At 54.4% G+C, this 19,902-nt stretch overlaps 1 protein-coding gene and 1 long non-coding RNA gene across 2 annotated transcripts in view; both read left to right on the forward strand.

Moving 5' to 3' along the window:
• The first annotated feature begins 1,276 nt into the window (after nucleotides 1-1,276).
• LOC105740144 lies at nucleotides 1,277-4,234 on the forward strand. Its single transcript, XR_001116160.2, has 3 exons — nucleotides 1,277-1,326; nucleotides 1,838-1,955; nucleotides 2,075-4,234. It is a non-coding gene; the product is annotated as an uncharacterized LOC105740144 (long non-coding RNA).
• A 4,833-nt stretch (nucleotides 4,235-9,067) lies between these two features.
• FAIM2 (Fas apoptotic inhibitory molecule 2) overlaps nucleotides 9,068-19,902 on the forward strand; it is a 36,264-nt gene continuing 25,429 nt past the window's right edge. Inside the window, exons 1-5 of the mRNA XM_030816603.1 lie at nucleotides 9,068-9,282; nucleotides 12,034-12,229; nucleotides 15,269-15,372; nucleotides 15,774-15,838; nucleotides 16,272-16,325. Coding sequence (XP_030672463.1) covers nucleotides 9,268-9,282; nucleotides 12,034-12,229; nucleotides 15,269-15,372; nucleotides 15,774-15,838; nucleotides 16,272-16,325 — 434 coding nt within the window. The 5' untranslated portion in view covers nucleotides 9,068-9,267. The remainder of the gene's footprint in view (nucleotides 9,283-12,033; nucleotides 12,230-15,268; nucleotides 15,373-15,773; nucleotides 15,839-16,271; nucleotides 16,326-19,902) is intronic.

Genomic DNA, 19,902 nt, shown 5'->3' on the forward strand with positions numbered 1-19,902 from the left:
CATCTTACAGCCTTTGCACAGGGGTTCCCCCTGTTTAGAACACTCATCCCCTCGCCAACCCCACCTCATCATTCGGGGCTCCTGGAGGCCTCCCCCCGACGCACTCCCCCAGCCATCTGCATCACTGCCCTGTTTTTCTCCCACAAGGCAGCTTGGGTTTTTGCTTTGAGGCACTCGCCATGTGTGATTCTGCACCGTTTACTTAAGACCTGCTTCCCCCTCTAGACTGTGAGCTCCTGGAGGGCGGGGAGAGGATCTCTTGCTTGCTTCTGCTCTCCTAGCTCACTGCATGACTCTCAGGCTGGGCTGGAAACACTTTGTTGAATAAATGAGCTCTGGTCCCCACCCAAGCACACAAGGAGTGACCCACACTGCTGCCAGGCCAAACTGCACTGAAAAATGGCATTGCTGTGTGGACGTGGCCCTGCCCACCTCCCGCAGGCAGAGCAGGGAGGGCTGAGGAGCCCTGGCCAGGCAAGGGGCAGTCATGGACACCTGCCCACCCCTTTCCAGTGACCCAGTCCTGCCTCCCACAGCCGAGCAGTGCTCTGTCAGTATGGATGGCCTGGACAGTTGGGGTCATGCAAGAGGCCTGGCATGTCGAGGGCTCTGGCCCTTGGCCCCGTCTGGCTCTCCGCTGTTCCCAGGTGTCTCTTCCTCATCACTCCCTCCTTGGCCCAGACTTATCCTTTCATGTTATTCCTCTGGGGATGGTCTGTCTCCTACTAGAGGCTTACTCAACGAAATGAATTTTTAGTGGTGGAATATTGAGCTTGTTATAGTCTCGGCCAAGGGTAGATGGCTGGGAAGGGGGTCCCTCAAACCCCACTTCTTAGACAATTGCCTCCTGTCCCTGTGAATACAGCTGCTTTGCCTGGATCAGCTTCCAACCTCTGGGCTAGGCCACCTTCCTCCTAAGATTCAGCTCAAAGTGGGCGCCTCATGTTTTCCTTCCTCCATGCCTTCATTTGCACGCCATTCTGGTCCCCTGCAGGGCCTCATTCTCCTCCCCCAACACCACTGTCTCTTGTCTGTTGAAGCCTACGCTTTTCTTTAAGATGCAGTTCAAAAGCCACCTCTCCTTCAGGCCAATCCTTTTCAATCTCCCAATCAGATATAACCTCTCCTTCTTCTGAATCCTCCAAAAGCACAGTACTGATAACCTTCAATCATATATGGCTTTGTCTGAAGGTTATTGGGGGACAAACAGCTGTCTCTGTTGTACCTGACATTCTAGAATGTTATGGTTCTTTGTTGCATGTAATACAAGTTGGTGCTGGTTATAAGCTTCTGAACAATGATGAGGATGGTGCCATTTGACGTTCGGTAGGTGCAATGGACTATAAGTTCCTCAAGGGTGTGGATGAGAGTTCCATGTCTTTGTCTCCCCAGCACCTAGCATGGTGCCGGCACACAGTAAATTCTCAGCAAATGGTTCTGTGGTTCAGAATGGATGTTCACAATAATGGCTGTAACTTGTCAGGCCTGTCGTATGCCAGGCACTGTGCTGAGCCCTGTCCAAATGTCATCTCACTGAGTTTTCACAATCACTCTCTGGGTCCGGCACCAATAGTCTCCACTAAGAAGTAACCCCACAGGGCCGGGATTTGTGTCTGTTGTGGTCACTGTTGTATACACATCAGTGCTTGACATGGAGTTGGCCCTCATAAATATTGTTTGAATAAGTAAATCAGTTAATGGATATCCATTGTATAAATGAGGAAACTGAGGCTCAGATTTACCTAAGGTCAATCATCTAGTAACTGGGAGAGTCAGAATTGGCACCCAGATTGATCTGACCCCAAACCCTGTATTCTTCAATACTGAACTCTACCAGGTCAAGGGATGGAGCAGGAAGGCTTGAGATACACAACCCATATCTTTAAGGCACTTGCCATCTGGTAGAGAAACGGAAATGTATGCACACAGCGGCACATGCGATGGCAACAGAACCCGTCAGACCCTAGGGAAAGAAATGACTTTTCAAGGGCCTGCTACAAGGGAGGGGCTAAGCCTGGCCTAGAACTCTAGTTTCCTGAAAGCTTGATTTTTTTTGTGTCATTCTAATGTGCAGAGGGCCTGTACCAGGCCTACTAAGGAGTGAGCTGATGCGGCTGAGAATTTTGGAATGTGAGGCTGGGATGACAAGCCTGGGGCCTGGTTCTTCTGTGCTCAATGAGGACTGCTTCAGCCTCAGCCCCAACTCGCAGCAAAGCCCAGGTGTGGGGAGCAGGGGAGGTGAGACAGAGACAAGGAGGGACAGAAATGTGGTTTCACACCTGACCCAGCAATTCCTGCAGCTGGGAAGCATGGCGACTCAGAATGTCGATGCCTGCCAGAGGCTTCGGCTTCTTGTCCTGCGTTTAGGAGACCATATCTGGAGAGGCACAGTGTTGGGGCATGGGGAGGCAGGAGTGGGACTGCAGCAGAGAGGGGTTTGGCAACCAGCCTCTGGCTGGTCAGCACGGGAGTGTCAGGTTCTTTGCTGTGGGGCTGCTGTGGATGAGAGAGGCAGGAAGAACCCCTGTGAAGAACAGTGAGAAGGCTAGGGGCCAGGGGCCTGCAGGGTGATGGCAGGCTTTGAAGTGTGTGGAGGGCTGCCACAGCTGAGGCCCAGCTATACCCAGGAGGGAGCAAGCAGCCGGATGCCTGAGCTGGCCTGGCCCATTCGCCTCTTGTGGCCCAACCTGAGAACCTTCTTACTGTGGGTGAGCTGGGCCCTGTCTAGCCCTGCCTCTGCGCCCCCATCACTGGCCTCAAAAGCACAGGTTCTCTTTTCCTGCACGGTGGGGAAGCAGAGAGTGGTGCAGGCTGGGTGTGCGGGTCTGTGTATCGGGGGGTTATTGGTGAGAATCTGGGGATAGGCGCCTGGATAGCTCTGATTCTACCCACCTAGGAGGTCTGAGACCCTCCCAACTCCTCCCGACTCCCAACCTCAGTGTTGTCGCTGAAACCCTCTTGAGCTGATGGTGCCTATGTGGAGTCAAATGCATTCTTCTCACCGGCCTTGGCCCCAGCGTGTCATGTGTAGTCACTCAACCTCTTTGGCCTTGTGCTTCCACGTCTGTAAAATGAGAAGTTGCCTCCATCCACACCTTTGCCCCTCCCCGCCGCCAACCCACACTTGCCCCAGACAGAGCTGGCAACAAAAGCAGACTGTGGAGTGGGAGGGCCTGCCATGGCGTGGGCCTGGAAGGAGGAGAGAGGCAATGCCTGCGGCCAGACCTTCGCTCCCCCCAGAGCAGCCCTGAAAATATTCCCGGCTGGTCTTTGCCTCTCCACGGTCACAGCAGCCTTGTGATGAAGATGGCAGGGGGAATTCTATAGGGAGGACAGAACTTCCTTCCTTCTTCTCCTGCCCCCAGCTGCTGCCTGGGATCCACTCATCCCCTTCTTCTCTCCTTGGCCTCACTCTGCAGTGGGGGGCTCACTCACTCCAGGGTTCAGCCACTGTCCACATGCTAATGAGCTAAGGAGTCTCAAACCTCCACCACCAGCCCAGCACTCAACTCCATGGGCCCCAGGGCTGGGCACCAGAGCGGGAAGGGATGTGGTCCTCCCCCTGAACACAGTGCATGGTGCCTCCTGGGGCTGCGCAGGGAGGAGGCCTTGCCTGGACCTCTCTCCTGGGCACCAGGAACCTCTGGCCAACTGCTTACAGGACATCTCCACCTGGATGTCCTACAGCCCTCAAACTCAACATGACCCCCACCGAGCACCTCAGCTCCTTTCCCTTTCCATAATGGGACCATTCTCCCAGGGACTCAGTCTTCACACCTTTGCCCTTTTTGATGCCCCTTCTGCCTTTCTCTCACCTCTACTGTCTTCCCAAGTCCTGTCAGTCCTGTCCCATGCTGTCCCTTTTCTCCATCTTTTCTGCCCCTGGATCACTTGTCTTATTTTCTGGTGATCAAACATGCATACAGCATGTGTTAGATGGCCGGCTATGCTCTAAGTGCCTTACAAATCCTAACTCTCCTCATTCTCACAACCTTCAGTTGACAGAGGATGAAACTGAGGCACAGAGAAGTCAAGCATCTTGTGCAGGGCCAGGATTGGGACCCAGGCAGCCTGCTCCAGAGCCGGGCTCTGAGCCTCCGCAAGAGCCGTCACTAAAGTTCCACTTACCGCTGCACCTTCAATCTCTTCCTCTCTCCATCCCTCCCACATGTTCACAGACGAAATCTTCTTCCTTTCTTATTTAATAAAACAATATAACGACCAGCCTGGCAAACATGGTGAAACCTCATGGCTACTAAAAATAGAAAAATTAGGCCTAGCGTGGTGGCTCACGCCTGTAATCCCAGCACTTTGGGAGGTCAAGGCAGGTGGATCACCTGAGGTCAGGAGTTCGAGACCAGCCTGGCAAACATGGTGAAGCCCCGTCTCTACTAAAAATACAAAAATTAGCTGGGCATGATGGTGGGTGCCTGTAATCTCAGCTACTTGGGAGGCTGAGGCAGGAGAATCACTTGAACCCAGGAGACAGAGGTTGCAGTGAACGGAGATCGTACCACTGCACTCCAGCCTGGGTGAGAGAGTGAGACTCCACCCCCCCCCAAAAAAAAAAAAGAGAGAAAACAATATAATAACAAAAATTACTACAGAGGTTGGTCTTTCTTATGTTTTTTTTTTTTTTGAGGCTGAGTTTCGCTCTTGTTGCCCAGACTAGAGTGCAGCAGTGCAATCTTGGCTCACTGCAACCTCTGCCTCCCAGGTTCAAGCGATTCTCCTGCCTCAGCCTCCCAAGTAGCTGGGATTACAGGCATGTGCCACCACATCCAGCTAATTTTCTTTTATTTTTAGTAGAAATGGGGTTTCACCATGTTGATCAGGCTGGTCTCGAACTCCTGACCTCAGGTGATCCACCACCTCGGCTTCCCAAAGTGCTGGGATTACAAGCGTGAGCCACTGTGCCTGGCCTGGTTGGTCTTTCTGAAGCATGACTTTAAACACGTCATTTCCATGTTCAATAAAACCTTGAGGCCAGGCACAGTGACTTACTCCTGTAATCCCAGCCTTTGGGAGGGCAAGGTAAAAGGATCGGTTGAGCCCAGGAGTTCGAGACCAGTCTGGGCAACATAGCGAGATCCTGTCTCTACAAAAAATAAAATTAACCAGGCATGGCAGTGCAGGCCTCTAGTCCCAGCTACTTGGGAGGGTAAGATGGGAAGATCACTTGAGCCTGGGAGGTTGAGGCTGAAGTGAGCCATGATTGTGCCACTGCATTCCAGCCTGGGCGATAGAGTGAGATTCTATCTCAAAAATTAAATAAATAATAAAATAAAATAAAGCTTGAAACTCCCCATTACTTCCCCACCTTGTAGAAACAGAATAAAGCCTATCATGGGGCTGGAGATTTGAGGATGTTACCCCAACAACCTCCCCAGCTCCCCTGGGGAGCCCCTTACTGTTTCTGACTCCCTTGAGGCACTCTTCCCCCAGCCCTCAGCCACCCCAGCACTGCCCGTCCCCTCCTGCCCTGGGGGGTGAGTCTGAAGGGACCTCATCCTTCTTGAAGAATGACTTCTATCAAATGTGTCAACAGGGACGGAGATCACAGACATGACAAATGAATGAACAAATGAGTAACTGTGGAACTGAGCTGCCTTATGTGGTGGAAATCATTTCATTAAACAATATTTGTGGAACCCTTAAGGCTAACACTAATAGCTAACACCAAGAGCTTATTGTGGGCTCATCAAACACGCATAGAGCATGTGTTAGATGCCTGGCTCTGTTCGAAGTGCCTTACAAATCCTAACTCTCCTCATTCTCACAACTTTCACAACTCATCTCTCACAAGCTCTCATACAGCTTTTAAATAGAGGAGCCAGGATCTGGAGCAAAGCTGTTTGACTCTGTAGCCTTGGCTTTTGACTACCACACCCAACTATCACCAGATCCCAGAGGAATGTTACACGAATGTTTAATATTTGAGTAATGTCAGCTGGGCACACTGGCTCATGCCTGTAATCCCAGCACTTTGGGTGGCTGAGGCGGGCAGATCACCCGAGGTCAGGAGTTCAAGACCAGCCTGGCCAACGTGGTGAAGCTCTGTCTCTACCAAAAATACAAAAAGTAGCCAGGTGTGGTGGCATGCACCTGTAGTCCCAGCTACTCAGGAAGCTGAGGCAGGAGATTAGCTTGAACCTGGGAGGCAGATGTTGCAGTGAGCTGAGATCGTGCCACTGCACTCCAGCCTGGGCAACAAGAGCAAAACTACACCTCAAAACAAAATTTTTTTTGAGTAATATCCAAAGACCACCTCATGGGAACATATACCTTAGTTACTTGGGAGGCTGAGGCGGGAGGATGCTTGAGCCCAGAATTCAGACTGTAATAAGCCATGATCATACCACTGCACTCCAGCTTAGGCAACAGAGCGAGACCCTGTCTCAAAAAAAAGTGGGGGGGACATATAAACAATGTCAAGGTAATAGAGTCCAACATCTGAGAAACATCATAGCACTGACAATGTCAACATGTCTGAGGAATATAAGGATTTTGTATAATGCTGTACTTTACTCAACCAAATGTTTATCAACCCACTACATCCATGTCAGGCACTATTTTAACCCACAGGTGTAGGGCAATGACACAACACCCCCAAACTCCTCCTCTTCTGTAGCTGACATTCTAATGGGAGAGAGAGAGAACTAAACAAAACTAAACAAAACAAAACATGTCAGAGGTGACAACTGACATAGAAAACATGAAGCTTAATCAGAAAAAAGGGACTGTCCAATGTGCTGGGCGGGGGTATGTGGGTGGCACTGCTACTTTGTATAAGATCAGGAAGACCACCCCTGAGATGATGGCTGAGCAGAGTAGTGAAGTTAGTGAGGGAGGGAGCCACGCAGTGATCTGTAGAATTTCCAAACAAGACACAGCCAGTGCAAAGGCCCTCAGCTAAGGGCATGCTCAGCCCAGTCTAAGGAATGGCCAAGAGTCCTGTGTGGCTGGAGCGAGTGAATGCGAGAGAAGGAACAGGAGGGATTCACAAACATGAAAGTGCTGAGGCTGATGAAAGTCAGGCTCTGCGTAGTGCCATGTCTGGGACACATTAATAGCTGCAATTGATGGAGTGCATTCCACACGCCTGGCCCTGCATTCAGTCCAGCTCCCACCAAAACTGCTACAGGACCTTAGAGTGTAACAGGGAGTCAGTCAAAGAAACTTCACAGCACCACGTGACAGGCGTTACATCAGGGTGCTGGGGAACTACAGAAGAGGAGCATCTAACACCAACCAGGGGGGAAGGAGGTTTCCTGGAGGAGGCGGCAATCAAGCTGTCAAGCAGGAGAAGGAAAACACTTCCAGGATGCAGATGCAGAGGGAGGGACCAGTTGGTCAGAGCTCCAGGAGCAGTGCTGGGGACCAGGGCACAGCTTGCTGGAAGGAGAGCTCGGGTTTGCAGGGTCGAGAGAGCCTCTGGACATGGCGGCCCAGGCTTAAGTGTGTTTGTGCAAAATTGGTGGTTATGGAGTGGGGGACAAAGGGCAAAAAGGGGTGGGATAAAGACTTTGATAATTAGGCCAGGCATGGTGGCTCACGCCTGTAATCCCAGCACTTTGGGAGGCTGAGGCAGGTGGATCACTTGAGGTCAGGAGTTGGAGACCAGCCTGGCCAACATGGTGAAACCCTGTCTCTACTAAAAATACAAAATTAGCCGGGCGTGGTGGTGCACACCTGTAATCTCAGCTACTCAGGAGGCTGAGGCAGGAGAATCACTTGAACCCGGAAGACAGAGGTTGCAGTGAGCTGAGATTGTGCCACCGCACTCCAGCCTGAGCAACAGAGCAAGACTGTCTCTGAAGAAAAAAAAAAGAGACTTTGATAATTTGTCTGCCCACCTGGGCCCTGCTTTCTCAAGGACTTTAGGTGGGTCCCTAGGCAGTGAGAAGGAAGCAGAAGGTAAGTGGCCACCCCCACCTGTCCCAGGTCTTAGTTTCTCATCCCATCCTAGCAGATTCAGATCCTTCTTTCAGGCAGATTTGTGGGTGCTCGCTCTGGGGCAGCCCAAGACACTCTGGTAGGAGATTCCTCAGTTAATAATGCCTCACATACTTCCAGCACTTCGTGGTCTTTTATGTGCTTTTACTGCCATAACCTGTGCGTCTGACAGTCAATCTAGGATGGACAGAGCTCTGTTTTTCGTAGGAGCTGCAGCTCAGAGAGGTTAAGGGCCTTGCCAAGGCCATGCGGCCAGTGGGTGACTAAATTGGGCCTTGATCCCAGCTCTTGAGATTGCAAACCCCCTATGGCACTGCAGCAGCTACAGAAAACGGGGCCTGATGATGGCTGGGTCCCAAAGACACGTCTGGGGAAGCGGGGAGAACGAGCTCTGGCATGGGAGGAATGGAACAGGAGGAAGATGGAGACGGGGTGATGGAAGCTAAGCGTGGAGGCAGGAAGAGAGCTCTGGCAGGGGTTGTAGAGGCTTTGAGACAGAATTTAGCGGTGTCTCCAGAAGGACCCCGTGAAATGTCCCAGCGGGGCTGAAAGAAACAGAAGAGGTGTCCTCCCACCCCATGTCTCTGTGAACCAAGGCAGGGAGGGACCTACTGTGTGCATTTCACAGGCGAGAAAAAGGAGCAAGGAGAGGTGGCTATTGGCTTGCCCCAGGCCCACAGGAGCGCAGGGCCCAGGGGCCCTGTTAGAAGCGGGCAGCACAGGCGAGACTTCCAGACCTTCCCCTCTACCGTGGATGATGAAATAACTGATGAGAGGGGAGGTGGAGATGGAGACAGAAATCACGGCCGCATCCAAAGAGGGAGGGGGAAAAGGCAGAGGCGCAGCTGGAGCTGCAGAGAGATGGAGAGACGGTGGAGAGATGAGGCCCTGATGCCCGGCTCTGGTTTCACGCGGGCAGCGTCAGCTGGTCGGTGTCACGGAGTTCCCGCGCCCTCCGCCCGCTCAGTCCCCGCGGACCCATCCACTGGGGTTGCTCCGCAGCGCGACGCTCTCTCATCCCGGGGGAGGGTTAAGGGCGGCGGTGGGGGGCGGGGGGGCAGCGGAGGGAGGGGGCGGTGCGCGGCCGCCTTCCCCCCACTCCGGGCTCGCGAATCCGCAGCGTCCTCCGCAGCATCTTCCCAGGCCCGGCCCTCTCCTCCCCCCCGCGCCGATGGTACGCGCCGGCTCGCCTGGCCCGGCTGCAGTGGATGTTGCTAGAACCCACGCGGAGGAAGGAAGAGACGCAGGCAGGCTGCGGTTACCCAAGCGGCCGCCCCGGCCTCAGGGACCCCTTCCCCGAGAGACGGCACCATGACCCAGGGAAAGGTACCGGCATCTCCCCCGCCTGCACCATCCTCCATCCTCCGGCTCCCGGCTCCCTGTCATCCTCAGCAAGCCCTCTGGACCACGAAAGCATCCTCCCCTGGCCCTAGTTTGAAGGTCCTCCGTGGTCCTTGCTGAAGTCAGAGGACCAAAAGGCCGGTGTCAAGGAATGGACCGGGGCCTCTTCCTGCCCGCAGGCGCGCCTCTCCTCCCCTGTCACCCTCCCACCCCTGCTTTGGCATCACAAGGCTCCTCACAGATACCCAGGCCCCCCGTGAGGAGTCAGCCCGGGCGTCTGGTGTGACTGTATGTGTGTGCATGGGTATGTGTGTGCCAGGGTGAGCCCTGAGGGGCAGTGCCTATCGGGCAACCCCCTCTGGCCCAACCCTCCAATCCCACACCCAACCACTTTATGCCCATCTTTACCACCCTCCACAGAAACAACCCCCACCCCACTCCCTGCCATTGTTCCACATCTGGGCGTCTTGGCTCCATCCCTGTGCTTGGGGCTTGCTATGACAACTCTGCATCGGGATGCTCTAATTGTTGTTTTGGTTTTGGCCAGGCTTGGATGGGTCCGGATGAAGCATCACTGCTTCTCCAGTTTTAGGCCTGAATTGTAGGGGAGGGGCTGGGGCAGAGACTTGGCTGGCCTAATAGGCTTATGTAACATCAATAGCCTGTGGAATTATACAACCACTAGGGCCTGGGGCTAAGGGGGAGGGTACTCTGCCCTCTGTTTGGGTTGCTAAGGATTGGGCAGAGAAAACAGGGGAAGGACGTCCCCTACACTCCCCCTTCTTCTCTTTGAGAGGAGCTTCAGAGCCAATGGCATCCTTCCCTGGACCCTCAGACCCTCCTCTCCCTGTATGCAAGCTCTTTGGGCCTCAAATGATGTCATTGGGTGATACCACCTCCTGCCATTGGTCACACCTCACTTGGGAGTGCCGTATGTGTGTCGGGGGGCTGGGCATTAGGGTCCAGGAGGCTCTGGGGGGCGGAGTGGTAGGGTGGGGGCTGAACTCGATTTAGGTGGGCATGATCCTTCAGATCCGGGTGTGAGGGGGGCTGGGCAGTGGGAGAGAGTGGGAGGCCTGGGGAGTGTTCAGTTTGGTAAACATGGAGAACCCACCCCCTTCTGCTGAGTCTCCTTCCACCTCCACTCTGCCTCCACCAGGCCCTTTAGTGGCGCTGTTCCCTTCCTGGTGTGAGGAGGACCTTTGCCTCCTCTGCCCCTTGTCCCCAGCTCACTCACAAGCTTGCTGGGGGACGGAGAAGACCACTCCAGTTCAGTGGTCCTTGGGCCTGGATGGAACCAGAAGTCTTCTGGTGCGTGCCTGTCTCCAGGCTGCCTCAGCCAGACGCCTCCTGCAAAGAAGGAACTCCGCAGTCTTCCTCAGTGGCCCTTTAGGTCTAACACAATCTTCTGGGAACCAGACCCAAATCCCATTTTCTGACAGCCAGGCCTTTTGTTGCTGTTTCACTTTCACACCACCCCCTCCACCCCAATCTTTCCATCTCTGGCTGCCTCATTCAGGCCTTCCCAGCTCAAATCCTCTCACCAAAGCTAAACATGTCCACGGGTGGGGGGCCGGGGACACACCTGAGTGTAAATGGACTCGCGTCTCCAACCTGCCTTGGGGACACTTCCCTTTGAGCCCCAGTTTCCTCATCTGTTCGGTGAAGAAAGAGACTCAACTGGATGTCTTCTGAGGCCCCTTCCACTGGGTCACTCTGTGAGTCTGTTCTGGTTTCGGGAAGAGGCTGAGATTCCTACAGGATGAGGCCAGACCCTTCACCAGGATCCTCTTGCCCTTCCTCCACCCTGAGGGCCCTTCCTCTTTTTTGTTTTCTCCCTCTGCTCTTCCCTTTCTGTTGCCCTTCTCTCTCCCATTTCCATTCTCCTTGCATCACTTCCAGCCCAACAGAAGGATCAATCCCAGTGGATGGTGCCTAGGCCCTGCCTCTCAGTGGGCCACATGCAGCTCTGTGACCTTGGATGAATCACTCTTCCTCTCTGATCCTCATTGTCCTCATTTTAAAGCAGGGGTCAAAATGCAACTAGCAAGTCTCAGGAAGATTAAATGACATAACCTTTTGTTTGTAACAGTCTACTATGTGCCAGGCCCTTTTCTGGAACCATAGAGGCCCTGCCCCTACCCCAGGGACAATGACAGTGACAACCAATGGTGGACACTCCTAAGAATTTTCTCTTTCCGACCGGGCGCGGTGGCTCACGCCTGTAATCCCAGCACTTTGGGAGGCCGAGGCGGGCGGATCACGAGGTCAGGAGATCGAGACCATCCTGGCTAACACGGTGAAACCCCATCGCCACTAAAAATACAAAAAAATTCTCCAGGCGTGGTGGCGGGCTCCTGTAGTCCCAGCTACTCTGGAGGCTGAGGCAGGAGAATGGCGTGAGCCCGGCAGGCAGAGCTTGCAGTGAGCAGAGATTGCGCCACTGCACTCCAGCCTGGGCGACAGAGCGAGACTCCGTCTCAAAAAAAAAAAAAAAAAAATCTTCTCTTTCCTCTGTTCCTATCCCAGCTCTACCGTGTGCCCCAGCTAGTTCTGACCCCTCTGGAGCTTAGTTCTCTTGTCTATAAAATAGAGACATTCTTGTCTGCACTCCTGGCTTCTGAGTGCAGGTAAGGAAGGACCCATGAAAATTCCAGGAATTGAGGAATTGGTGAGGAGGAGTTGGAAGGCCCCCTTTCCCTGGTGACTGTCTCTCTCTCTGCCTCTATTCCATAGCTCTCCGTGGCTAACAAGGCCCCTGGGACCGAGGGGCAGCAGCAGGTGCATGGCGAGAAGAAGGAGGCTCCAGCAGTGCCCTCAGCTCCACCCTCCTATGAGGAAGCCACCTCTGGGGAGGGGATGAAGGCAGGGGCCTTCCCCCCAGCCCCCACAGCGGTGCCTCTCCACCCTAGCTGGGCCTATGTGGACCCCAGTAAGTCTTTCAGCTCCTGGAACCTGGAGCATCATGGGGTGGGGGTGGACCCAGAGGCAAAACCTGAGTGGGAGGAAGTTGTCCAGAAAGAGGTACACTGTGTGGTTGTATGAAGCTGTGTTGTTAGATGCTTAGGATTTGGGGAACTCGTCTGAGGGTAGGTCAGAGACAACTCCATGAAGACGGAGAGAGATACAACGTCTGCAGCAGGGTGCTCTCAATAGGGAAGAGGGCATTTTTTTTTTCAAGTCACCATGCTAGAGTCAATGGAGGGGACGGATGAGGGAGAAAAGCTAAGGGCTAGTTAAGAAAGAACTCCTAGAAAAAAGAGATACAGAGAAGGAGGGGGCGTACGAGGCTGCCACTGGCCACAGCCTTCACTGGGCCTGGCCCCTGTGAGTGAGGGTGCAGTGTTTACTCACTGGCTGGTCTGAAACCTCAGTGGGGACAGGTCTCCATGGAGGCCCCAGGGCTGTTGGGGGATAGGGGTCTGGGGATCCACCTCACCAATCACTCTTCTCATATCTGTTCCCTTCCCCAAGCCCGTGCTGGGGCAGGAGGGCATGACGTGGGGAGGGAGTGTGGTTTCCAGCCTCAGTGTCCCCCACAGCCAGGCACACTCACCCAGGCGGATGCCAGATTCCTGCAGACCGAGAATCCCAGTGGGTAGGAGTTGCTCTGTTGGGTCAAGCAGACTGTGGGAGCTTTACCTCGGGGCCAGGGACGTATAGCTTCCCAAAAGCTCTGAGGAACTCCTCCCCAGCCCCTTCGGCCTTCCTCAGCAGCCCCTCCCCTCCCCCACTTTATCACTCCACCTCCAGCAGGATTCTAGAAGAGATCTCAGAGACAGTGCCCCAGACAGAGCTTCTGCTCACAGGGAGTAGCCACCATGGCCTACAGCTCCCACTACAAATCCCCTGGGCACAGACCCCTGAAGACTCACCCCACCGTGACCTACTGGAGGGTCAATGAAGGTCTGGTGTTTGTGGCCGTCCTCCTCCCTGCCCTACACACCTGCCGGCCCACTTTCCCTCTCTTTTTCCCTTCCCTCTGTGGCCTGGCCACCTGGGCTTTGGCAGAGGATGTAGACAGGACACGAGGGAGAAGTGAAGGACAAGAGGGCAAGGGTCTCCAGGCCCCAGGTTTGCAGTGGGTCTACCTCTCTCCCCCTTCCTCATTTCCCATATCCTCGTTGCTAGGACTGCTGTTTTAAGGAATGTTTTCCAAGGAACTGTCGAGGCAGGAAGGCAGCTATGACAGACATTTGCTAAGTGTGTGCCAGGGCACAGGGTTCGCGTCTGGGTTTGTTTCGGAGGATGCATTGACTTGCAAGACCTGCTGGGATCTCTGTCCTCAGAGAGCTGACTGTATAGACAAGTGATTGGACAACTACCACACAGTGACACAAACACAGTAACAGATGCCTGGGCACCTTCCCTAACCCACCTGACAGTCAGGGAAGGCTTCCTGGAAGAAGCAGTATTCACACTGAGTCCCAAAGGATAGGCATGAGTTAGTCTGGTGAAGAGGCAGGAAAATGAGTGTTTAAGGCTGAAAGAATAGAATGTGCAGGGGCCCACAGGCAAGAGAATACATGGTTGAAAAAATATATTCAGGTTGAGAACATGGTTGCGGGGAGGAATGTGTAGCGGGGCTGGAGGGTGCTGCTCAGGGAGGCCGTGGAGGCTTTCTTAAGAAACGAACTTGAGTGAAGGGCAGTGGGGAGCCATTGAAGAGCTCGAAGCAGGGCAATACCATGGTCAGCTTTGAAAGACCAAGACAGAGGCTACTGCTGGGGGCAAATGAGATCGTGGAAACCTACTGGGGACAGTGGAGGGACAGAATGAACACATTGGAGGACTTGGAAATGGCCATGATGAGGGGCACAAGGGAGAGGGTGAGGCAGTGTAGTTCCCAGCAGAGAGCATGGGCTTTCATTTCACACACCTGGAGGCTTTCATGTTTATAGTCCCCAGGAGGTGGGTATCACTCATCAGTATCAGAAGAGGCTCAGGGAAGGCCAGTAACTTTATCAGGGTCACACATCTAGTAAGTTCTAAGGGAGGGATCCACCCCTGCGTCTGTTTGACTGTGGTCAAAGGCCTCCGTTCTGGGACTAGGCCTGGAACTGTCATCCTCACCCCCACTTCTTGCCCTTGTCCTGGCTTTATTTCCCCTCCAGCCCCCTACCCCCTGAAACCCTGGTTTCCAGCTGGAGTACCAGCAGTCCACCACAGCCAACCAGTCCCCAGCTCCCAGCCCAAGAGCCTCAGCACAAGCCAGAGTCAGAGCTGGGCACAGTGGCTCATACCTGTAATCCCAGCACTTTTGGAGGCCAAGGCAGGTGGATTGCTTGAGCTCAGGAGTTCAAGACCAGCCTGGGCAACATGGTGAAACCCCATCCCTACTAAAGATACAAAAAATTAGCCAGGCGTGGTGGTGTGCACCTGTAGTCCCAGCTACTCGGGAGGTTGAGGTGGCAGGATCGCCTGAGCCAGGGGAAGTCGAGGCTGCAGTGAACCATGATCATGCCACTGCACTCTAGCCTGAGTGACAGGAGTGAGACCCTGTCTCAAAACAAAACAAAATAAAACAAAAACAAAAAGAATGAGCCAGGGTCAGGATCTTTGCTGCTGGGTGGCCCAGAGAGAGTGACTGGCCCTCTGTGATCCTTGACCACAAGGGAGCCAGAATGTCCAAGGAGGAGGGTGGGGGGAAGAAGATGGGAGATTCACATTCGTATGGCAGAGCTTGGTCCCCGGAGAGCCCCAGCTGGGGTGGAGGGAGAGGTAGGGGATGACAGTTTCTTCCCAGGACTCAGAGCAGGAAAAGTGAGAATTGACCAGGGAGAGAGAGCTGGGGATTGGGGTGGAGCCGGGCTGGACCAGGGCTGGGTGTTTGATAATGGGGCAGGAGAGAAAGACTTCAGGGTCCAGAGAGCCAGGTTGACAAAAAGGCAGTTTTGAGTTGGGGGCTGTTGGGGACAGTAATTCTACGTAGGGGGAACCCTCATGTCCTCCTCCTCCACGTGCCACACAGGCAGCAGCTCCAGCTATGACAACGGTTTCCCCACCGGAGACCATGAGCTCTTCACCACTTTCAGCTGGGATGACCAGAAAGTTCGTCGAGTCTTCGTCAGAAAGGTAATGCCCCTCTCTAGCCCTCTGGGACTGGGAGGCTCAGTGGGGGAGCCCCTGGAGAGGCCCCTGGCCCAACCCTCTGCCTGCAGAAGCCATCCCTGCCCCCTTCTCTTGTGATCCCAGCTGACGGCACCCACTAGGAATTGCTTCCTTAGGTGTCACTCCAGTGCCCTGTGCTACACCTAAACACACTGTCCCCTTTTCTCCCAATGCTGAGAGGGGGTGCGCTTGGCTCTGCAGCATCTTTGCTTTCCTTTCGCCTTGCCCTGGGTTCACTCCAATGACCCCCAAAAAGGAGGGTGGAGGGCACAGGATGGGGACCTGGAGAGGTGACTGAGTCACTGCAGGGCTGACAGGTCCCTAACAGGGCCCCCCAAGCTGAGTAGAACCCCTCTTACCCCCAGGTCTACACCATCCTGCTGATTCAGCTGCTGGTGACCTTGGCTGTTGTGGCTCTCTTTACATTCTGGTGAGTTGGCAGCATGGACCGGCACCTTCCAGGGGTGGCTATGGCCAGGCCTGGAGCCGGGGAACCCATGATCAGACTCCTGCTGGCATGCTGCCTGGAGAGATGCCTGTGGGCCAATGGGCCTCCTCCTGCTGGGAAAGAGCCTTAGAGAGGGCACCAGGCGAGGGGCCCTCTGTCCAGTGTGGGGTGGACCCGGGGTGCCTTCTGGGTGTCTGTGTGGCAGTCCTTCTGATCCAGACCACTAGCTGCATGCCCAGGCACCTGCAGGTCCCAGCCGGGGACTGTGGGCTGGGACTCCCCGAGCCTCCAGGGGCTGCATTCCTTTGGCTTCCTCTCAAGTTCTGTGAACTGTGTGGGACAGATGCAGATGCTGAACCAGAAATGGAGACCTAGGGTACATCCTGACTCGCTCTCCCACTCTCTCTCCTCGCAGTGACCCTGTCAAGAACTATATCCAGGCCAACCCAGGCTGGTACTGGGCATCCTAGTGAGTATATCTCAGTCCCCAGTCCCCTTCCAGAGAAGGCTTAGTGGCCAGAAGAGGGAATCTCTGTGTCTTTCTTGACCTAATCTGAGCCCATAGCTTCCCCCAGCCCCATAGGGGACTGTCCTCACAGATCCCCTCCAACCCTGCCCCATTCTGTCGGCTTCGGAGCATGGCCAGAAGCACCTTTCTGGGGTGTTACATCTGACGGGGCACAGAGGAGATGGGGGTAGGTTCTGCTGCCTGCACGAATTGGGAAGGGTTGGGCCAGGGCTGTAGCTGGAGAGACCCAGACCTTGGTCCTAGGAGGAAGTGGGGCTGGAACGCTTTGGCCCACACTAATGATAATGTTGCTACTCTTATTAATGTTGTTAGTAATGCTTATGAAATATTAATCATAATAGCTACCACTTAAAGAGTGCTTAATAAGGGCTGGGCATTGTTCTGTGTGCTTGATGTAAAGTATTGCATTCGGTCCTCACATCTACTAGGTATGACTACTTCAGAAAATTAAGGTTCGGAGAAATGAGGAACTTGCCCAAGGTCACAGAGCTAGTCAGTGGTAGAACTGGGATTCAAACCCAGAATTCAGGTTAAGGCTTGTGCTCTTAATCCGTCCACTTGGCAGGCTCCCTGCAGCCCTCGAGCCACTTGGCTCCTGCTTGTCCTATATTCTGTGAGGAACCCGGCCGGTAACTTGGGAGAGGAGGTTTGAATGTGTAGGTGATCCTGATCCTCCTTTCTGGGTAATTAAGGAGTCATCCTGGATATCTCCAGACCAGAACCATCCCGGGGCTCAGAGCAGAACTGCTCTTGCACTCACTGTGAGCCCAGCCCTGTACAGAGGCTGCAGGAGAGGAGGCCTCTGCAGGGAGTTATTGGGTGGCCCAAGGTAGCATGGACAGATGCAGCATTCGGAGAGGGGAGGAGGGAAGGAGTGAGCCTGTACACGCAGCCCACATCAGGGGCGCCCCCCAAAGGATGGGCCATGAAGACCGGAGACAGCGTTCCCAGGAGAGAAGTGGCTTAAGCAAAAGCGTGGGGCGAGAATGCACGTGGTACCTTTGGTAAACTGGGACTTCTCTGGCAGGGAGCTGGCAGGCTCCATGCAGGGGAATTCCAAAGCATCTTGGAGAGCAGTGGGGCCTTGTGGGGTCAAGGTTCTGACTGCCCGGCCAAGGAGCTTACACACTGCGGCTGTCCCAAGTCTGTTCCTGCATAGGGCTCTGGTGGGGAGGTGGGCTCAGCCCAGAGCCCCTGGACCACGTCAAGCCCAGAGTAGCCTCAGAGATGGGCCTAGAGTTCACGGAGGCCCACCAGAGGCTGATGGTAAGGACCCTGGCCTGGCCTCTGGGGGTTCCAGAGTCTTTCCTAGAGCAGAGGACAGAGGGCCTGTCTGCAGGCAGGGAGGCGTGTGTCTTGGGGAGCTGGGAGGCACTGTACGGTAAAGCTAATGAGGCCCCAGAGACCACCACCTGGGCCAGCCCATGTGGCAGGTTGGCATGGCTTCTGGCACGTCAGCATGGCCTGGCAGCTTTGGGCCCCTGAGAACTTGGGAAGGGATTCTTAGGCCCCTCTCTGAGCCTTCTGGAGGAGGGTCTGTGGGACTCTATGCTCTGAGCAGGTGGTGGCAGGGAGGCAGCCCAGGAGTGAGTAGGCCCAGGAGGTGGGGGCCAGAGTCCACTCCACTGGGGGGATGGGGGGATTGGGAGGGTGGAGTGTGAGAATCTGACCTCTGCATGGTGAGATCTGGAGTCCTTCCTCTTCGGCAACTCTGGGCAGAAAACAGAGATGCTCTCTCTGGCTTCTACCAGGGTGAGTGCTGGCAGAAGTGGGAGGTGGGCGTGGACTGGGCGCTTTTCATAGAGTGTCCCAAAGTGTGAAAGGTGCTTGGGAGTTTCACTACTGGGATGCTGCCCTTTTCCTCCAGAAAACCTGCCTGGGGTCCTGCCCTGCCCTGCCCTGCCCACTCCACACCCCTCAGCTCTCTCCATCCTGCCCCCTAAGTCGGCCTCATATCTGAGTCCTGGTAGGTCTCACCTCCTGCAACACATCATGTGCTCCCTGAGGACTCCATCCGGGTCTCTTCCTTTTAGAATAACAATAGGAGCATTGAGAAGCAGACAGCTCTTTGTCTGTATGGAGGGCACCGTGCTAAGCACTTTACATGTATTTTTCACTTGATCTTTCAATAGCCCTGCCAGGCAGACACTACTGTTATCCTCATTTAACAGATGAGGAAAGTGAGGCTCAGAGCAGCATAACCAGGGTAGAAATCCAGGTCTTTCTGAGGGTGAAACCCATGTACTTGCCCCCTGTGCTCTGCTTCCTCCTTTGTCTTAGAGCAGGACAAGCGGGGGAGGGCATTGTGTTTGGATGCTGGGCTGCACCTGAGCCTCACTTCCCTGTCCTGACATTCTGTAAACAGACTGTGGTTCCTGCCCAGGCCCTGGGGCTGGGGCTCTGATGCATAAATCATTGGTTCTCTCTCTCTCTCTCACTTCTTAAGTGACTCATTCCCTGCCCCCTGGGCTGCCAGCCCCCCCCTCCCGCACCCACAGCCCAGCTTTCTCAAGGCCCTCATCGCCTCCCTCCATCGGTTCTCACCTTATTGTCTGATTGCGCCCACTGAGCCACCATGTCTGCGGTGGTGGAAGGCTGGTGGGCCAGGAGAAACCCAGGCAGAGGAGGAAAAGTGTGAGACCAGAGCTGGGTGGAGGTGGGTCAGAGCCTTTCCAGGAAGCTGTCCATCAGCCAGCTTCTAATTATCATAACTCTAGTGGGGAGTCCCACCCCCGTGCCAGGCCCACGCAAAGCGCTTGAACTGTGCTGTCTCATCAGTCCTCCCAACAGTCCGGTGAGTTGGTACCAGTATTTCTGTTTCGCTAAAGTGGAAACTGGGTCTTGGCTGTTGTCCAAGGTCACACAACAGTAGTGGCAGAGCTGGGATGTAAATGCGGAGTGTCAGGCTCCCAAGCTGTACCACAATCCCAGGGTCTTTGGCTCCTCTGCCCTTCCTCTGGACTCCTTGTCTTGAGAGTTGAAGAGCTATGAACCAGAGAGAAAAGGAGACTGGGCTCTTGCCCTCAGGTAGCTTCCACTCTGGCTGGGGAGATAGAACCCACGCCCACATGGACAAGGGTATCATTATTAGCATTATCGCTGAGGTGGCTGACCAATGACTCAAGCGAGACTGAAAGAGGGCAGGTTCCGAGTGTTTCCTAAATCGGGCAGGATGGCTGTGCTGTCCCGCACGGAGCAGGATGTTCAGCAGCCCCTGGCACCAACTACCAGAAGAGCCCTCCAGTCACTGTGACAACAGTTCCTTATGATTTGAAAACCACTGAAGACCAGGAAAGGGTTAAGTTGAAGGGGTCCTACTCACCAAATCCAGTATGCTTGTCTCAACTCCTGCATCTCTTGTTTTGCTTTTTTGGGTTTTTTGTTTTCTTTTGTTTTGCATTTCATCCAGAAATATTTGAAGAGCACCTACCAGGCACCAAGCTCTGGGTCAGATGGTGGGAATAGAGAATTGATAAGTTGCAGGCTGGCCTCCAGATGCTATACCTGGGTGGGAAGT

The sequence above is a fragment of the Nomascus leucogenys genome, chromosome 8 (assembly GCF_006542625.1).
Source record: "Nomascus leucogenys isolate Asia chromosome 8, Asia_NLE_v1, whole genome shotgun sequence".
NCBI classification, from domain to species: domain Eukaryota; kingdom Metazoa; phylum Chordata; class Mammalia; order Primates; family Hylobatidae; genus Nomascus; species Nomascus leucogenys.